The 15333-nt window shown below is 40.1% G+C and overlaps 1 protein-coding gene across 9 annotated transcripts in view; it reads right to left on the bottom strand.

Annotated features, from left to right (window-relative positions):
• Nucleotides 1-15266, bottom strand: part of plekha8 (pleckstrin homology domain containing, family A (phosphoinositide binding specific) member 8) — a 55470-nt gene extending 40204 nt beyond the window's left edge. For 6 of the 9 annotated variants that reach the window (XM_080206117.1, XM_080206125.1, XM_080206133.1 and 3 more), the window contains exons 1-3: nt 15132-15266; nt 7456-7572; nt 2113-2268 (exon numbers count right to left, since the gene is read on the bottom strand). In XM_080206117.1, the coding sequence (XP_080062243.1) occupies nt 2113-2268; nt 7456-7572; nt 15132-15198 (340 nt within the window). In that variant the 5' untranslated portion in view covers nt 15199-15266. Of the gene's footprint in view, nt 1-2112; nt 2269-7455; nt 7573-9759; nt 9779-14203; nt 14262-14911; nt 14931-15131 lie in introns of those variants that run through there. The other 3 variants (XM_080206165.1, XM_080206173.1, XM_080206179.1) reach the window with 3 other exon arrangements.
• Nucleotides 15267-15333: the final 67 nt, after the last annotated feature.

Raw genomic sequence — 15333 nt, 5'->3', positions numbered from 1 at the left:
CGTAGGCTTCATAATATGCTCTAATCATGACACACGTAGCATTAATTATATCTCCACTTTAGAGTGATTAATCCTGAAAATTCATTGTGGTACAACAGAAATACAAGGGGACATATACAATAAAGCTACATGTTTTTGAGATGAAACTTTGCAGCTAGATTAAAAATAGATCTTAAAAAAAAACAACTTTGGGTAGAGTTTGTCACTAACTCAAATACAATAGCCAGGAGGACAAACTTGAATCAGCTACAAGGAACAAGTTTTCTCCAGAGCACAATTTTATTCAAATCATTGCCATCAGGAAAGGCAAGGGAGGTAGATACATGGGAGCACCAGCATCTGCAGGTTCCTCTCCAAGCCACACGCCATCCTGACTTGTAACACCATTGCTTCACTGTTGCTAGGTCAAAATCCTGGAACCCCTGCTCTCATAATACTGAATATACGAACTGCAGTATTCAAGAAGATGGCTCACCACCACCCTCCCAAGAGCAACTAGGGATGGGTAAATAAATGCTGCTCTACCTAGTGATATCTTCATCCCACGAAAGATTTTAAAATCAGAGGTTGTGAATGCTAAGGTGAAGTCGTCTTTATACTAAGCTCTCCAAGAATTTATGACAGTAAATGAGAGCATGAATTTTGCATATGGAAATAAGAACAAAGAACAACCCAGCACGGGAAACAGGCCCTTCGGCCCAACGAGCCCGCGCCGCCGCATCACCCTACACCTATTCTACCCTGCGTGTCTACGAATGGAACCCCTAACTTAGCCAGATTCAGGGGAGAATAGTGTCAATTTGGTAAACCAATCAGCCTAAGAGCACATCTTTGGGGTGTGGGAGGAAACCGGAGCGCCCGGAGGAAACCCACGCAACCACAGGGAGAATGCGCAAACTCCCACAGACGCAGGCCCAAATCCATGTATCTGCACAGCTAGCAGTGCTAGTCACCGAGCTGTTGCGGCGCCCGTCTACTGGTCCAGGATCAAGCACACACACCGACACGAAGTACTAGGCCACTCCCGGAACCTCCAAGAGCAGCCCACGCACGACCCACCGTGTGCATGCCCCTCGTTTGACAACGAGGTGGACCTCCACCTACGGAATAAAAAGACAAAAACGTTAACTTACAAGTCTGCATTTCCGGTGTCTCCCAAGGCTCTGACCTTATTTAATAGCCCCTACTATAACCCTCCATCCTCGTTTCGCTCATGTGTCTGTCTAATTGAACCTTAAACGAGTCCAACGTTCCTGCCTCCACCACCCTACTCGGTAGCGCGTTCCATACCCCCATGACTCTCTGCATAAAGAACCTTCCTCTCACATCCAAATTATACCTCTCCCCCCTCACCCTTAAATCCTAAGTATTTTTTCCATTAATTTCCCTACCGCCGACGTCAAACAAATATTGACAAGTTGTAGGAGCTTGCTGTGCACAAATTCGTTGCCATATTTCCTACATTACAACAGTCACTACACTTCAAAAGTACTTAATTGCCGGTAAAAAAAATTTCAGACACACAGTGGTTATGAAAAGCACTATACAAGTGCAAGTCTTTTCTTCTTTGAACTTCTGTTCTTGCCTTAACGTTGAATTAACATTTGAGGGGCATGTGTAGATTGGGGTCAAAGAACAGAGTCAGACATTGAGGTGGCACAGGACTACTGAACTCAAAATCAATGTGTCAAGAACAGGGGGGACTTCAAAAAGGTACTACCACAAATATCTCAAAATTATATTTAGCCAAATTACCCATGTTCAGGGTGGTAACCTGGCTACACCATGCCATTTGTTTAGAAAATCTCTTGACTTTTCGGATAAGATCAAGCATTGGATCAAGCCTAAGATGGGGTGCAGTCCCTTATCTATAAGCTCGGATCTTGTTTGTCTCTCTTGTGGGGAACCATGAACTGGTTTCAATTGGATTTTGAATTTGACATTTGGAGCAAGCAAGGAATGGGTTTGGACTGCCCAGTCCACTCTGCGCATTGGCTTTGTAATTTTAAGGATGGAAGAAAAAAAATTAAAAAAGCAAATTGTTTTGGTGCAAATTACACTTTAAAGAAAGATAAAAATGGTAGTTCTGTCCCAAGAATGGAAAGAACTTACCTTTCTCCTTCTCTGTCCGACTGTCTGTCAGGCAAGCCTTTGATGACCCCAAGGCAACAAGCCACCTTTGTCTCTCAGCAGCATTGACAGCCTTCAGGTAGAAGTGTTGTTCTCCTGGGATGATCAGTTCCATTCTTGTGCTGTCACTAGTATGCACTGCAAGTGAAAGAAACTGATTATAATAACCCTGACAGAAGGGGATAGGGGAGAAAAAAGTATACCCATTAATACGTAACTAAACAGAAGAAATAACTAATGCAAGGTTTGCCACACACATATCAAAGAAAAACTTGAGCAAAATAATTTGAAATATCTGGCTATTACTTCTGCTTCTATAAAGAAAAAAACCTGCATAAGGTCTTCAATTTCTGATCTACCTCAAGTTTAAAGAATTAAACAGGATTTTAACTAAATCCACCTTTTGCAATGAGTTAAATAGGGGATTTTCAGAGTAACTTCATCGCAGTGTTAATGTAAGCCTACTTGTGACCATGTATAATTGATTTTGATTGAAAGATGAGCCATTCCCCCCTCCCCCCAGAGGAGATTTTCAAATCTGCTTTGTTAATTGTGTCATATCCAAGAGCATTTTAAAGACTTGCCAGCCCAGTCAATGACTCACTGATTCTGAACATAATAGATTGTAGAAAGAGTGGATACTGATAATGGGATATGAAGAGAACACTAAGAGAAATGGAAAGCAGTGAAGGTGGATGGTTGGGGAGGGGGAAAGAGACATACGGAAATCCTGTCGAAGAGAAAAGCAGTACTTCTTCAGTATAGACATTCCTGGGCCATCCAAGGTCTAAAATACTCATTCCAGGTTAAGCAGCAATTCACTTGCACCTCTTTCAATTGGGTGTATTGCATTCGCTGCTCCCAGTGTGGTCTTCTCTATATCGGAGAGGCCAAGCGTAGACCTGGTGATCATTTTGCTGAGCGCCTTCAGTCTGTGTGCAATCAGAAACCTGACCTTCCAGTTGCTTGCTATTTTAACACATGATCCTGCTCTCATGTCCACACATCTGTCCTTGGCTTACTGCAATATTCCAATGAAGCTCAATGCAAACTGGGGGAACAGCATCTCATCTTTTGGCTAGGCATGTTACAGCCTTCCGATCTCAACATCGAATTCAACTACTTAAGATGATTAGCTCTACCCCACCTCAACCCTTTGTTTTAATTTTATTTAATTTTTTTTAACTGTTCTCTATCTTTTACTCTTGATTGTCTTTATTTTTTTCTTTCCCCCCACCTCTCTCCTACCCAACTCCCCTCTCCCCCTACATCGTCATCTGTCATAACTTACCCTCTGATTTTAGCTTCTCTGCTGTTTGGCCATTCACACCTTTTATTCACCCCATGGACTGCCATTAGCAGCCTTTCCCGTTGTTTTTGTGACTCATTCCCTCACCCTATAATATAAATATCTCCCACTTTCTATGCCTTTTAGCTTTGACAAAGGGTCATCTGGATTCGAAACATCAGCTCTTTTCTCTCCTTACAATTGCTGCCAGACCTGAGATTTTCCAGCATTTCCTCTGTTAGCCAAAGTATATGCATGTCATCAATAGTCTTTTCATTCCATTGACAGAAATTTTACTGACAAGTCAATTATGTGATTAAATAATGGTATTTCACAATTCTTTCATCATCATTTAGTCCATAGCCAAGAATTCCCTACCGAACACTACTGCTAGGACAATATTGCACAGGGACTGTTTATCTCAAGATGTAATACATTTGGATTTGCAAACAGCCTTTGACAAATGTATTGCAGAGTAAGAGAATAGAGCATGTAGAGTTAGGGGACAAGTAGCAGAATGGATAGTGAACTGGCTTTAAGACAGTAAGAGTTAAGGACAACTACTTCAACAGACAAGAAGTGAGGGATTGTATTCCAAAAGAATTGGTGCTGGGATCACTATTGTTCACAAACAAATTACATTAGATCATTTGAACTTGGACTGAGGTTGGCAGGATAATGGCGTTGAGACCACAATCAAATCAACCATAATCTTACTGAACGGCAGAGCAGGCTTAAATGGCTGAATGGCCTACACTGCTCTCAATTTGTATGTTCATATATGACTGCACCAATTTAAATTTTAAAAAAACTTATCATGACAATGAAGGATGGTAAATAAATATAGCCTGACAAGCATTTCCTGTAGCCCAAACAAAAATTTGAAAAAAAGCTTAAATTTATTCTCAATAGGTTTTGCCAACACACAGTAGACAATCACTTCACTTTGGCCACAAAGAGCATAATATGGAGTTAATCACAAAAACCTGGCACTAGGATTAACATTCTTCAGGTAGGGAAATCAAATTTGCTTTCATTGGTGTTCTCATATTTTTGTTAATGTGCTGGATAACGTACCAACAGATGATAGGAATGGGATAGTTTACTCCTAACTAAAATGTATGTCGCTAGTTTGGTATCTCATCACAGCATGGCAAAAATGTGGAAATGAATGTTTTGCAATATTAGATCTATGACTGCCAGAAAAACAGGTTGTTCTGGTTCCTTCAGTTAATTTTGTTGTGGCAGTGGATTGTTCTCTTTCTCCAAGTACAGTAAAATTCTGACAGCTAATAATGAACTCTACCATCCCTAGTCTCTAATCAGATTATAATTGCAGGATGACTTCAATATGTTGAGGTTTCTGAACTATTGTGTCAAGGTGCCTGTGTTTAATAATGGTTCCCTGGCTACAGGAATGACAGCTGTTTTTAAAACTGTCAGAACTATGAGATTTAGGGCAACAGTCCAGCCTGGTGTCAATCCTGAACTTTGTGGCTTAAAGACAAACCTCTAGAGGTCCAATATTTAAGTATAATTTAAATGTTTGCCTCAAGATGTAATATATTTGGATTTACAAAAGGCCTTTGATAAATGTATTGCATGGTAAGATCATAGAGAATGTGAAGTTAGGAGACAAGTAGCAGAATGGATAGCACGTTGGTTTTACTATGATTTGATTCATTATTGCATTAGTATACAGTGAAAAATAATGTTTCTTGCTTGCTATACAGACAAAGCATGCTGTACATAGAGAAGGAAAGGAGAGTGTACAGAATGTAGTGTTACAGTCATAACTAGAATGTAAAGATCAACTTAATTCAAGGTAGATCCATTCAAAAGCCTGATGGCAGCAGGGAAGACACTGTTCTTGAATTGGTTGGTACACGTTTTCAGCCTTTTGTACCTTTTTGCCGATGAAAGATGGGAGAGAGAATGTCCAGGATGCGTGGGGTCCTTGATTATGCTAGCTGTTTTTTTGAGGCAGGGGAAAGTATAGGCTGTTTTAATAGATGGAAGGCTGGTTTGAGTGATGGACTGGGCTTGTAGTTTCTTGTGGCCTTGGTCACAGCAGAAGCCATACCAAGCTGTGATATGACCAGAAAGAATGCTTTCTAGGGGTGCATCTGTAAAAGTTGTTGAGAGTCGTAGCAGACATGCCAAATTTCCTTAGCCTCCTGAGAAAGTAGAGGCACTGGTAGACTTTCTTAACTATAGTGTTAGCATGGAGGGGCCAGGTTAGGTTGTTGGTGATCTGAACACCCAGGAACTTGAAGTTCTCAACCATTTCCATATCGTCCCCATTGATGTAGACAAGGGCGTGTCCTCCACTACACTTCCTGAAGTCAATAGCTATCTCCTTGATTTTGTGGACATTGAGGGAGAAATTAAGTGGTTAAGGTGGTTATAGGAACAGGAACAGAGGAATCTGAAGACAAAGATACATAAAAATCATTAAAAGCAGTGGTGAAGATATATCCACACTGCTGTTAGGAAGTAGGTTCTAGGTTTTTGACCCAGCAATGACGGGGGAACTGTGATTTATTCCCAAGTCAGGATGGTGTGCGATATGGAGTAAAATTACAAGTGGTGATGTTTCCATACAAAAGGTATGTTTTCAAATTTTAGTTTCTAACTGGGGTTTCCTTCCTGTGTTTCATCCAAACAGAAATGTGCAGAGGTCTGACTACATCATGGTAACAAACCAAAACAAGGTTTGTAATAAAACATCATAGGATTTCCATTACTTGATCTGATAAGGTCATGTTATTCAGATAAATTGCAAACTTGCTGCTGAAAATACATCATGAAGTGGGGCACCAAAACTAAACAAAGAAAATTAAATATAGCTGTTGCTTAAAGTATTCAACATGGACAGCACTTACCAAGAAAAACATACACTTCTGACAACATTGATGAAACAACATCAGAAAGAGAAAAGCAAGTAATTCTATCTAATCAAAATTTTCTTAGATGTCTAGTGTTCTACTGGGCATTTCCAAAATTAAATAAAATTTGCACCTAAAAAGATAACCTCTCTAAAAGAGGCTGATCATCCTGCTGATAAAATAACACTTCCCATCAAATTAAAAAAGCCCCTAGAAGTTTGTTTGAAGATGGATTTGTCACTTGTTACATTTCATACAAATGTTTGAAAACAATAGTACCTTCTCAGAACCAATACAATGAAAATAAAAATTTTTCCACTATAATCTTAATCAGAATTCAATCTTTATACATACAGCCACTTCAAAACAGCTTCCTTGATCAAAACTGCAGTCCCTTCATTCAGTACAATCCATTGCTATCTGTATACATTTAATGTGGGATGACACAGTGGCACAATGGTTAGCACTGCTGCTTCACAGCTCCAAAGGCCTGGGTTCAACTCTGGCCTTAAGTGACTGTTTGCACATTCTGCGTGGGTTTCCTCCAGACCTAGCTAAAATACTCTGTCAGACAGTCAGTGCAGACTCGATGGGCCAAATGGCCTCTTCTGCACTGGTAATTTAAATTGCCATCAGGCTTAAATGTGATATCTTTAGTTTATAATTTCCATCAAGTGAGACCATTAACTGCAAGTGGGATTGATGCATTAATTTTTAATTAAGAGTTCCTTTTCTTTCCTATAAGCACAAACCAAATGAATTTGACAACACTACTTTATCTTAACATTTACTAAGATGTCATTTACTATCATACAATACAGCTCAGAAACAGGCTCTTTGGTTCATATTGTGCCAAACATGATGCCAAATAAAACTAATTCTCTCTGACTGCCCTTGGTCCATATCCTTCTATTCCTCGCATATTCAGGTACTTATCTAAAAGCCCCTAACATCTCTGCCTGCACCATGTTCCAGACACTTGCCACTCAAAAAAAACCTGCCCCTCACATCACCTTTGAATTTTCCCCCTTTTACCTGAAGTGCATGTCCCACCTAATCAGATTTTCCAACAATTCCAAAACAGCATTAAGGAAAAGAAAGTTAAAGGTGAAAGTTAAAGATCAGAGATGATGTGATCCAATACCTTACCTTGTATTTCACACACTGCCATCCTAATGCTGCCTTTGCAGCCCTTCCATGTGTCCTCTCGTGAATCATAATAAGACAAAATTCCACCAGCAAGAACAAACCAGCGTGGCTGCCATCCTGTGCAGAAACATTCGTAATATCAAATTATTATACTGTAGAGTAACAAACGTTTGATTCTACAAAGACAAAATGGGAATGTTTAGCCAATAGCTGTGCAGGTACACAAACATGTCAGTAAATATCTTAGTGCCAGTAATTTATTTAACAGTCAAACACCTCATTTCAAGATTTGCATCTACCTTTTCACCTGAAATTCAATGCTAGGAAATAACTTTTGTAACTGTGAAAGGATCTCAATTTAAAACCCCTACAGTGCAAAAGAGACCATTCGACCCAGCCAGCCTGCACTAACTCTCCAAAATAGTATCCCACTCGGGCCCTCCCCTCCGTCCTATCCCTGTAATCCCACACCTTTACCAAGGATAATCCACCTAACGTACACATCTTTGGACTGTGGGAGGAAACCCATGCAGACATGTGAAGAACGTGCAAACTCCACACAGTCACTGGGGCATCACAAACCGTACAAGTAACGGCAAGGTCCTTCAACCAATCGGATTGAAGTATCTTTACTTAAGCATACTGCCAGCCACAAAACAAAATACAAGGAATATAACTTATATTTAAATCATGTACAAATAGTGAAACAGAGATTGGTATATGCACAACTGGAGTAAGGGAGAGAGATAAAATAGGAAACCTTTTTTAAAAAAAACTGCAGCATTAATTCTCTTTTCTGGGAATATGACTTCACACTTGCAAAAATAAATTTTTGGGGGTCAGAGTTTACTCAGCAGTAATTATCACTTATTATAATATTACAATATCACTTCTAAATGCACTTGCCCTCATTTTTATAATTTTAAAAGCACACCTGATGGTGGATGCCAGGGTATTACAAATCTCAGATGAGAAACATGAAACAGCTTCCCTCAATTGTATTTTGCAATTTGATATAATGTGAGAAAAAATTCGAAAATGAGAGAATGATGTCCCAGACATCATTTGTGATGATTTTAAATAAATGTTTATTAAATAATGAAATAACCAGCAATAAAGTCAACTAGAAATACACTTAATTAACTCAACTGCTATACACGATATCACTAAATTTACCCAGTTCCAAACAACTCTAGTTCCCTAACTTCAGGACCAATCCTATAGATTTTTAAAAACTATAAGCAAAATCCAGTAATAGTTACCACAACAGGCAGTTATATCTTTCAAGTTTGCTTCTAACGTAGGACAGAACAACTGATTGTTCCAACAGGCTTTTCCACAGAGGCATCTTGCTGTGAACTGATATCTCAAAACAGCTAATCTTGCATAGGTTAAATGACTTCAGATTTTCCCTACTGATCATCTTATCTAAAACTAATCTCTTCAGAAATCAAACTCAATTACCCTAATTTCATGAGTCCACCTTTTAGAATGTAATTGCAAAGTTCACGCCTTTTCTCCTCCTTTGAACCTCTAACATCTTACTCAAATCCTTGATGCTCTATTTTCCATTGTTACCAACTTCTTTTAGGTAAAAATCTATTTACAGTGTTGCAAGGCTCATCCATCAAAAGCACTAGTTCCATTAATCCAAACAAACTGTCCCTATAATTAAACAGCTTCCATTTTTGAATAGGTTTTAAAAACATATAACCAGCACATTGCAAATTTGTGGATTTCCTTAAATTTTCAAATTATCATGATTTTTCCTGACAATAACCCATCTTCAGTGCAGAACTTGTAAGCAAGTAGCACAAGTTGATGCAAGAGAAATGCAATAGTACACCCTGTGGAGGAGCAGGGGAGCTCTGGCAGCAACATTTAGAATTCCATGTTTAATTGCACACATGTGGACACACAAAGTTGCTCTGAGATTTAGTCTGGAATAATGACAAGTGCTCACAGTGTTGTTGTTACTATTGCAGCAAAGTTAACTACAAAGATGCGAATGTGGCCCAGTCTATCACACATACCAGTCTTCCACCTATTGACTCTGTCTATACTTCCTGCTGTCTCAGGAAAGCAGCCAGCATAATCAAGGATCCCACGCACCTCGGGCATAATCTCTTCCACCTTCTTCCATCAGGAAAAAGATACAAAAGTCTGAAAACATGGATCAACCAACTCAAGAACAGCTTCTTTCCTGCTCCCATCAGATTTTTGAATGGTCCTATCTTTCTTATCACCCTATCGGTAAATCTAACACTATATTCTGCATTTCCGAAGTTTTATATGTTAACGTACTGTCTTTTTATTCCGCAGGGTCGGTCCACCTTGTTGTCAAACGAGGGGCATGCACATGGTGGGTCGTGCGTGGGCTGCTCTTGGAGGTTCCGGGAGTGGCCTAGTACTTCGTGTCGTTGTGTATGCTTAATCCTGGACCAGCAGATGGGCACCGCAACAGCTCAGTGACTAGCACTGCTAGCTGTGCAGATACACGGATTTGGGCCTGTGTCTGTGGGAGTTTGCGCATTCTCCCTGTGGTTGCGTGGGTTTCCTCCCGGCGCTCCGGTTTCCTCCCACACCCCAAAGATGTGCTCTTAGGCTGATTGGTGTACCAAATTGACACTATCCTCCCCTGAATCTGGCTACACCAGGGGTTCCACTCACATACACACAGGGCGGGGTAGGTGTGGGAAGATGCGGCAGCATGGGCTCGTTGGGCCGAAGGGCCTGTTTCCCGTGCTGGGATGTTCTTTGTTCTATCCTATCCATTCCTTCTCCTCAATGTACTCCATGAATGGTCTGTTTTGGCTGTATAGCTCACAAGAAACAATACTTTTCACTGTATCCCAATACACGTGACAATAATAAATCAAATCAATCAAATAAAGGCCAGTGCTTTTGACTGAGACCCAAATATGCCAAGTTCAATGCAAAACATCCCCTCTCAAGCCAGGCCATCTGTCATTTGTTCTTAAAGCTGCTACTTTTTGTGACAGCTTCTATCGCTCTAACTCATTCTCCCTTCTTTCACTTCTGATGAAAACTTTATGGACTCAGAATGTTAATTGTTTCAGATGCTGACAGACCTGTTGAGTTTTCAGTGTCTTCTATTCTTGTTTCAGTTGTGACTTCCTTGCTTGGATACAGGAGTTAAGATATGAAGAAAACAAGTTTTCTTTTTTGTCAGCTAAGAAGTGCAAAAGTCCACTGTCAGGAGCCTTCAAATCAAACTGTTGCTTATTTTGATGACAAGAAAGGCAAAAATCACTGTTTTTGGGCTTCTGTGCATGTTGCCCACCACTTCTAGATTCATGGTGGAGAAAACTGCACATTAACAATTAAGGCAGCTAGTTCAAACTTAAGCTTCCATTCGGTGAGGGAAATGCAATGAAAGATAAATGAGGTACTGCAATGAGCCACTGACCAAAAGGAACACAATATGCTTCTTCAGTAATCTACAGATTGTGCATGGAGCAAAAAACAAGAGATACAGTCCCATTCAGAGTGAAGATGGCACTAACATGCTTAACTGACCAAACAGAAATCATGGGAACATCGATATAGCGACTTCAACTAAATCTTCAGCTGTCCCTCTGCAGTGTTTTCTGACACACTAACTGACATTCAATATGTACTTTAGCAAGGCCAGCCTCCCACCCCAACTACCAATGCTAAAGTCCAATTTGCAATCAAGCAAGTAATTGGTTTGAATGATATCCCTGCACAGATCCACAATCTCCATGGGACCACAAGCTTAGTACGAGATTCCTTGCCCTCTACAACAAAATCTGGGAATGCAAAAATGTGCAAGATCTCAAAGATGCTGTATAACTGTACAAGCACAAATGTGATTGCTGTTGCTACCGCTACCACCAGCACTGGGAATTTCACTTCTGAATCTCTAGCAGGTAAAATTCATGCCCACATCATTTTCTGCCAACTAAAAGAACAACAAACAGAAAATTTTAATCCAGAAAGACCATATGGCTTTTGGGTTGGCCACAGAACATCCTTTTTTTCAGCCTTAAAATCCAGGAAAATGTAGGGGAGGCAGAATTTCTATACAATGTGTGCTAAAATTTTTGAATTAGTGAATCATGATACACTGCAGGATTTACTTCTAGAGGACAAATGGCCTGGCAGAACTATGAATATTGTCTAGTAGTTTCCCCTGGCATGTTGGCCTGAGTAACAGGCCAGCTTTACGTGTCATCACCATTTGCAGTCACTGACAATGTGCATGGTTGTGTTCTTGCCTGTGCTGTTGAGGATACTGCTTGCTGCAGTACTGCATGGATTGTTTCAGAATGATGATAGAGAATGCTAAATCCAATACTGTGCTAGGTGATGACATCTTTAACCTTCATTGGCTGCGTACAAAAACAAAGATAATGCCAATAGCTGTTTTTGCCTTTCTTGCCCTCATGACAATTTACCATTGTACAAAATCTTTAACACAGTAAAGCATCTTGAGGCACCTCACAAGAGTGCTCCTTAAAAAAAAGCATTGAGTCACATTTTAAAAAATTTCAGGTGACCAAAAGTTTGGTAGAAGTAGATTTTAAAGGGCAGGTGAACATCATACTTTTGAATGGACCTAGCTTACATTAAGTTGATCTTTCTATGACTGAAACACTATATTCTGCACTCTCTCCTTCTCCCCTATGTACTCTGAACAGTATGCTTTGCCTGCATAGTCCGCAAGAAATAATACTTTTCACTGTATATCAATACATGTGATAATATAAATCAAATCAAAGAAGCGGACTGACTTAGGGAGGGGATTATAGATCTTACAACCTAGACAACTGAAGGACATTCTGATGAAAATTGGGGGAATGTGCAAGAGATCAGATTTGGAGAAGCACAGAGGTCTTGTAGGGTTGTAGTGATCAGGGAGGTCATAGACATAGGCAAGGGCAAGGCCATGGAGGGATTTGAACACATGAGAATTTTAACAGACCACGTTCTTGAGGATATTCTGCTTTAATTCAACTGCTTTGCTCAGGCTGCATAACGTTTTGGCCTTTAAAATCAACTTTAAAAAACACTAAAGTTATGTTCCAACTCATTCAGTTATCCCGTGATTATAATCAATAATGTACCACTTAAGGTCACAGATACATTTCTGCTACCTCAGTAATGCTCTCTAACAGAGCATCACAATCCACACCACACAACGGATTTGAAAGGCCTTTGTGAAACTTGAGCAATGACTCCAGCAGGAACAAGGAGTATTGAACCAAATTATTCTCATCTTCTTCTAAATTGATTTAAGGGGTGGACCATTTCCATTGTCAATGTATCACTGGTATAGAGTGGAAAGAGTATGTAACACTGGTGTTCTCAAGTCCTAAATGTGACTAGAATTCAGGATGCAATGAAATAGGACCAGTTGCATTTATCAGTACACATTGATCACAAGCACGGTCTCACAAGATTAACTCAGACATCCTGGAAAATATATTACCAAGAGACTGCAAGAGCAGCATGTCTGTCCAGCTAGTTGGAACAATCTGGCACCTGACATCCAGGGCAACCCTCTTCCTGCCTCATATGGTTTTCAACACAATGAGTGCAACCAGGATTGAATTTCTCTCTCTCGTCAACACATCCATCACAACCAAGACCCCATAAAATATACCACAATCTTTCTAAAGCAATATAGCCAACCATCCAACTCCAGATAGAGTTAAACCAGTATGAGTTAAAGCTTAGGACTTCTGGTTTTGTAGAGGGGAACTGCTAGAGATTAATAAGCTGAAACCACATAGCTAACCTGCACAAAACATACGTAACTTCCCGGCCAGGATTACCTGTTCAACGCGGCATCAGTTTCCAGGGCTATCTGGCTCTAAGTGAAAACAATTCCAGCTCAGTGACAGATCTACCTCGCTAGAGACCATCTGTAAGATTAGCCACGCTTACTGATAATCAAGATGACACTGGACCTGCCTGGACCCACTTGGGGCAACATTAGTTAATGAGATAGTGAAAGGTTAACTTGGTTCCAGGCTCCAGAGTCAAATGAATTAGGAGGGAGCCACCTGATTCCAGACACGTCAGCTCCACTTATTCCAGATACCTTAATGCTCAAATGCAGGGGCACATAACCAGTTTACCAGTAATCAATTGCTTAATCTAATCCCTCACATGGTTTTAGTAAAGTGCTTTGCCTATGGTTAAATTAAGCCTCCTGCAGAGTATTCAGCGGCAGACATAACAGGCCTTGAAAACTTTGCAATAAATTCACATCACAGCTTGTCCTTAATCTCTCACGTGGGCCACAAAAGTACAAATGTGGAATGAATTTTGTGAGAATGAAAAGGCAGAAATAACAAGAACACAATTAAGTGCTGCTACACTATCAGCAATGTTATAAATCCGTTTCACATCAAAATTACGGATGTAGCGTAAATGCACAGCTTGAAAATAACATGGAGCAGAGGGTTTTCTATCACTTTTAATTCACTTCTGCATAAGGTAAATCTAAAAAAAATGTAACAAATGAGAGAGAGTCCTTTGGACCTCCTTATTTTTCTTTTATACTTAACCAACAACTAGCTAAAACTTTGAGACAACACAGACTGTTCAACCTACACTGTTAAAGTATTGAAGTCTGCCATATTGATAAGCAATCAGCCAGCCTAGTTCACTGACAGGAACTGGAGCAGAGTTGTGTGTGCACATAAACATAAATGTATAGAAATTTCTGCTGGGTTGCAGAATAAGTGTTACTCACGCAATGTAAGCAGAATGCTGTCAGACTAAAAATCTTCAATATCCAATCTGATAGTTGCCTATGAACACATGCCAAGTTCATCCTCTTACAATATAAAATATACTTCATATGAATTATTTGATTTCAAACAAAACTAAGTGAATACAAACCCCATTACACAAGCTATCACTGGACAAACTAAAATTAACTTGCAGATTGGTCTTATCCCAATGAAACATAATTTTAAAGAAACATACAGCAAAGTTAACGTTCGACAATGGAAGAAATGTGTTGAAGTGAGAATTCCTTCAATATTTTCCCATTCTCCAGTTTTTGTTTAAAAAATAACCAAAGCACTCAGTAGTTATCAAGTGTAACATGCCCAATCATATTGATTTGGGTGAAATGGCAAAAAGTAGCCACGGACAACAGATTTGTTCAAGATACATGTAGTTAGGGATTGTGAAATGCAGCCTCTAAACGAGGCGGCTGCAAACAGACGTGCTATTTAGGGCTTATTATAATACATCCTCAATGACTTTTAATGACAAATGAATGCCAACAGGATTAGGTCTAACCTGACAAGAACAGCTTTACTTGCTGCCGTATGACCCAGATACCACTATTCTAACACTGCCTGCAGCTTACTTGGCGCAGTTTATATTCCTATTTGCACCGCGTTCCTGCTTATGCCGAGACCCCGAATAGAGATTTAAAATAATCACACACAATCACATAAAACGCCCGATGGTTGTTCTAGAGGCCCCACTACCATCTTCGGAGGCCTGTCAACTGGGAGGGGGGATTAAAAATCCTTTGGGTCAGAAGAATGCACCGATTTCCAATACAGGACAGGAGGGCTGAGCAGGCATCCCACCTTTCCAATCAGCGCCAAACACCAAAGCAAATCTCAAGCTTGAAATTTAAAAAAAAGAGAGAGGGAATTTACCACTGAGATAATTGGTCCACTTATAAAGCATTCCTTCCATGATAAGTGTACAGAGCCATTCACTCATTCAGTCCCTACCCCACAGCAATGAGATATAGCCGGGCGGAACCAGGAACAGCAGGAACCTAGAGCCCCGATGATTGACAGGTGAGAGTGAACCAGTGGCCAACAACGCTCGCTCCTCAGGTAGGCGCTGCGTGTT

This window comes from Carcharhinus amblyrhynchos, chromosome 2 (assembly GCF_965287045.1).
Source record: "Carcharhinus amblyrhynchos chromosome 2, sCarAmb.v2.hapA, whole genome shotgun sequence".
In the NCBI taxonomy this organism is placed as follows: Eukaryota; Metazoa; Chordata; class Chondrichthyes; order Carcharhiniformes; family Carcharhinidae; genus Carcharhinus; species Carcharhinus amblyrhynchos.
The sequence above is the reverse complement of the archived record's forward strand: the minus strand, read 5'-3'. Positions and strand labels throughout refer to the sequence as shown.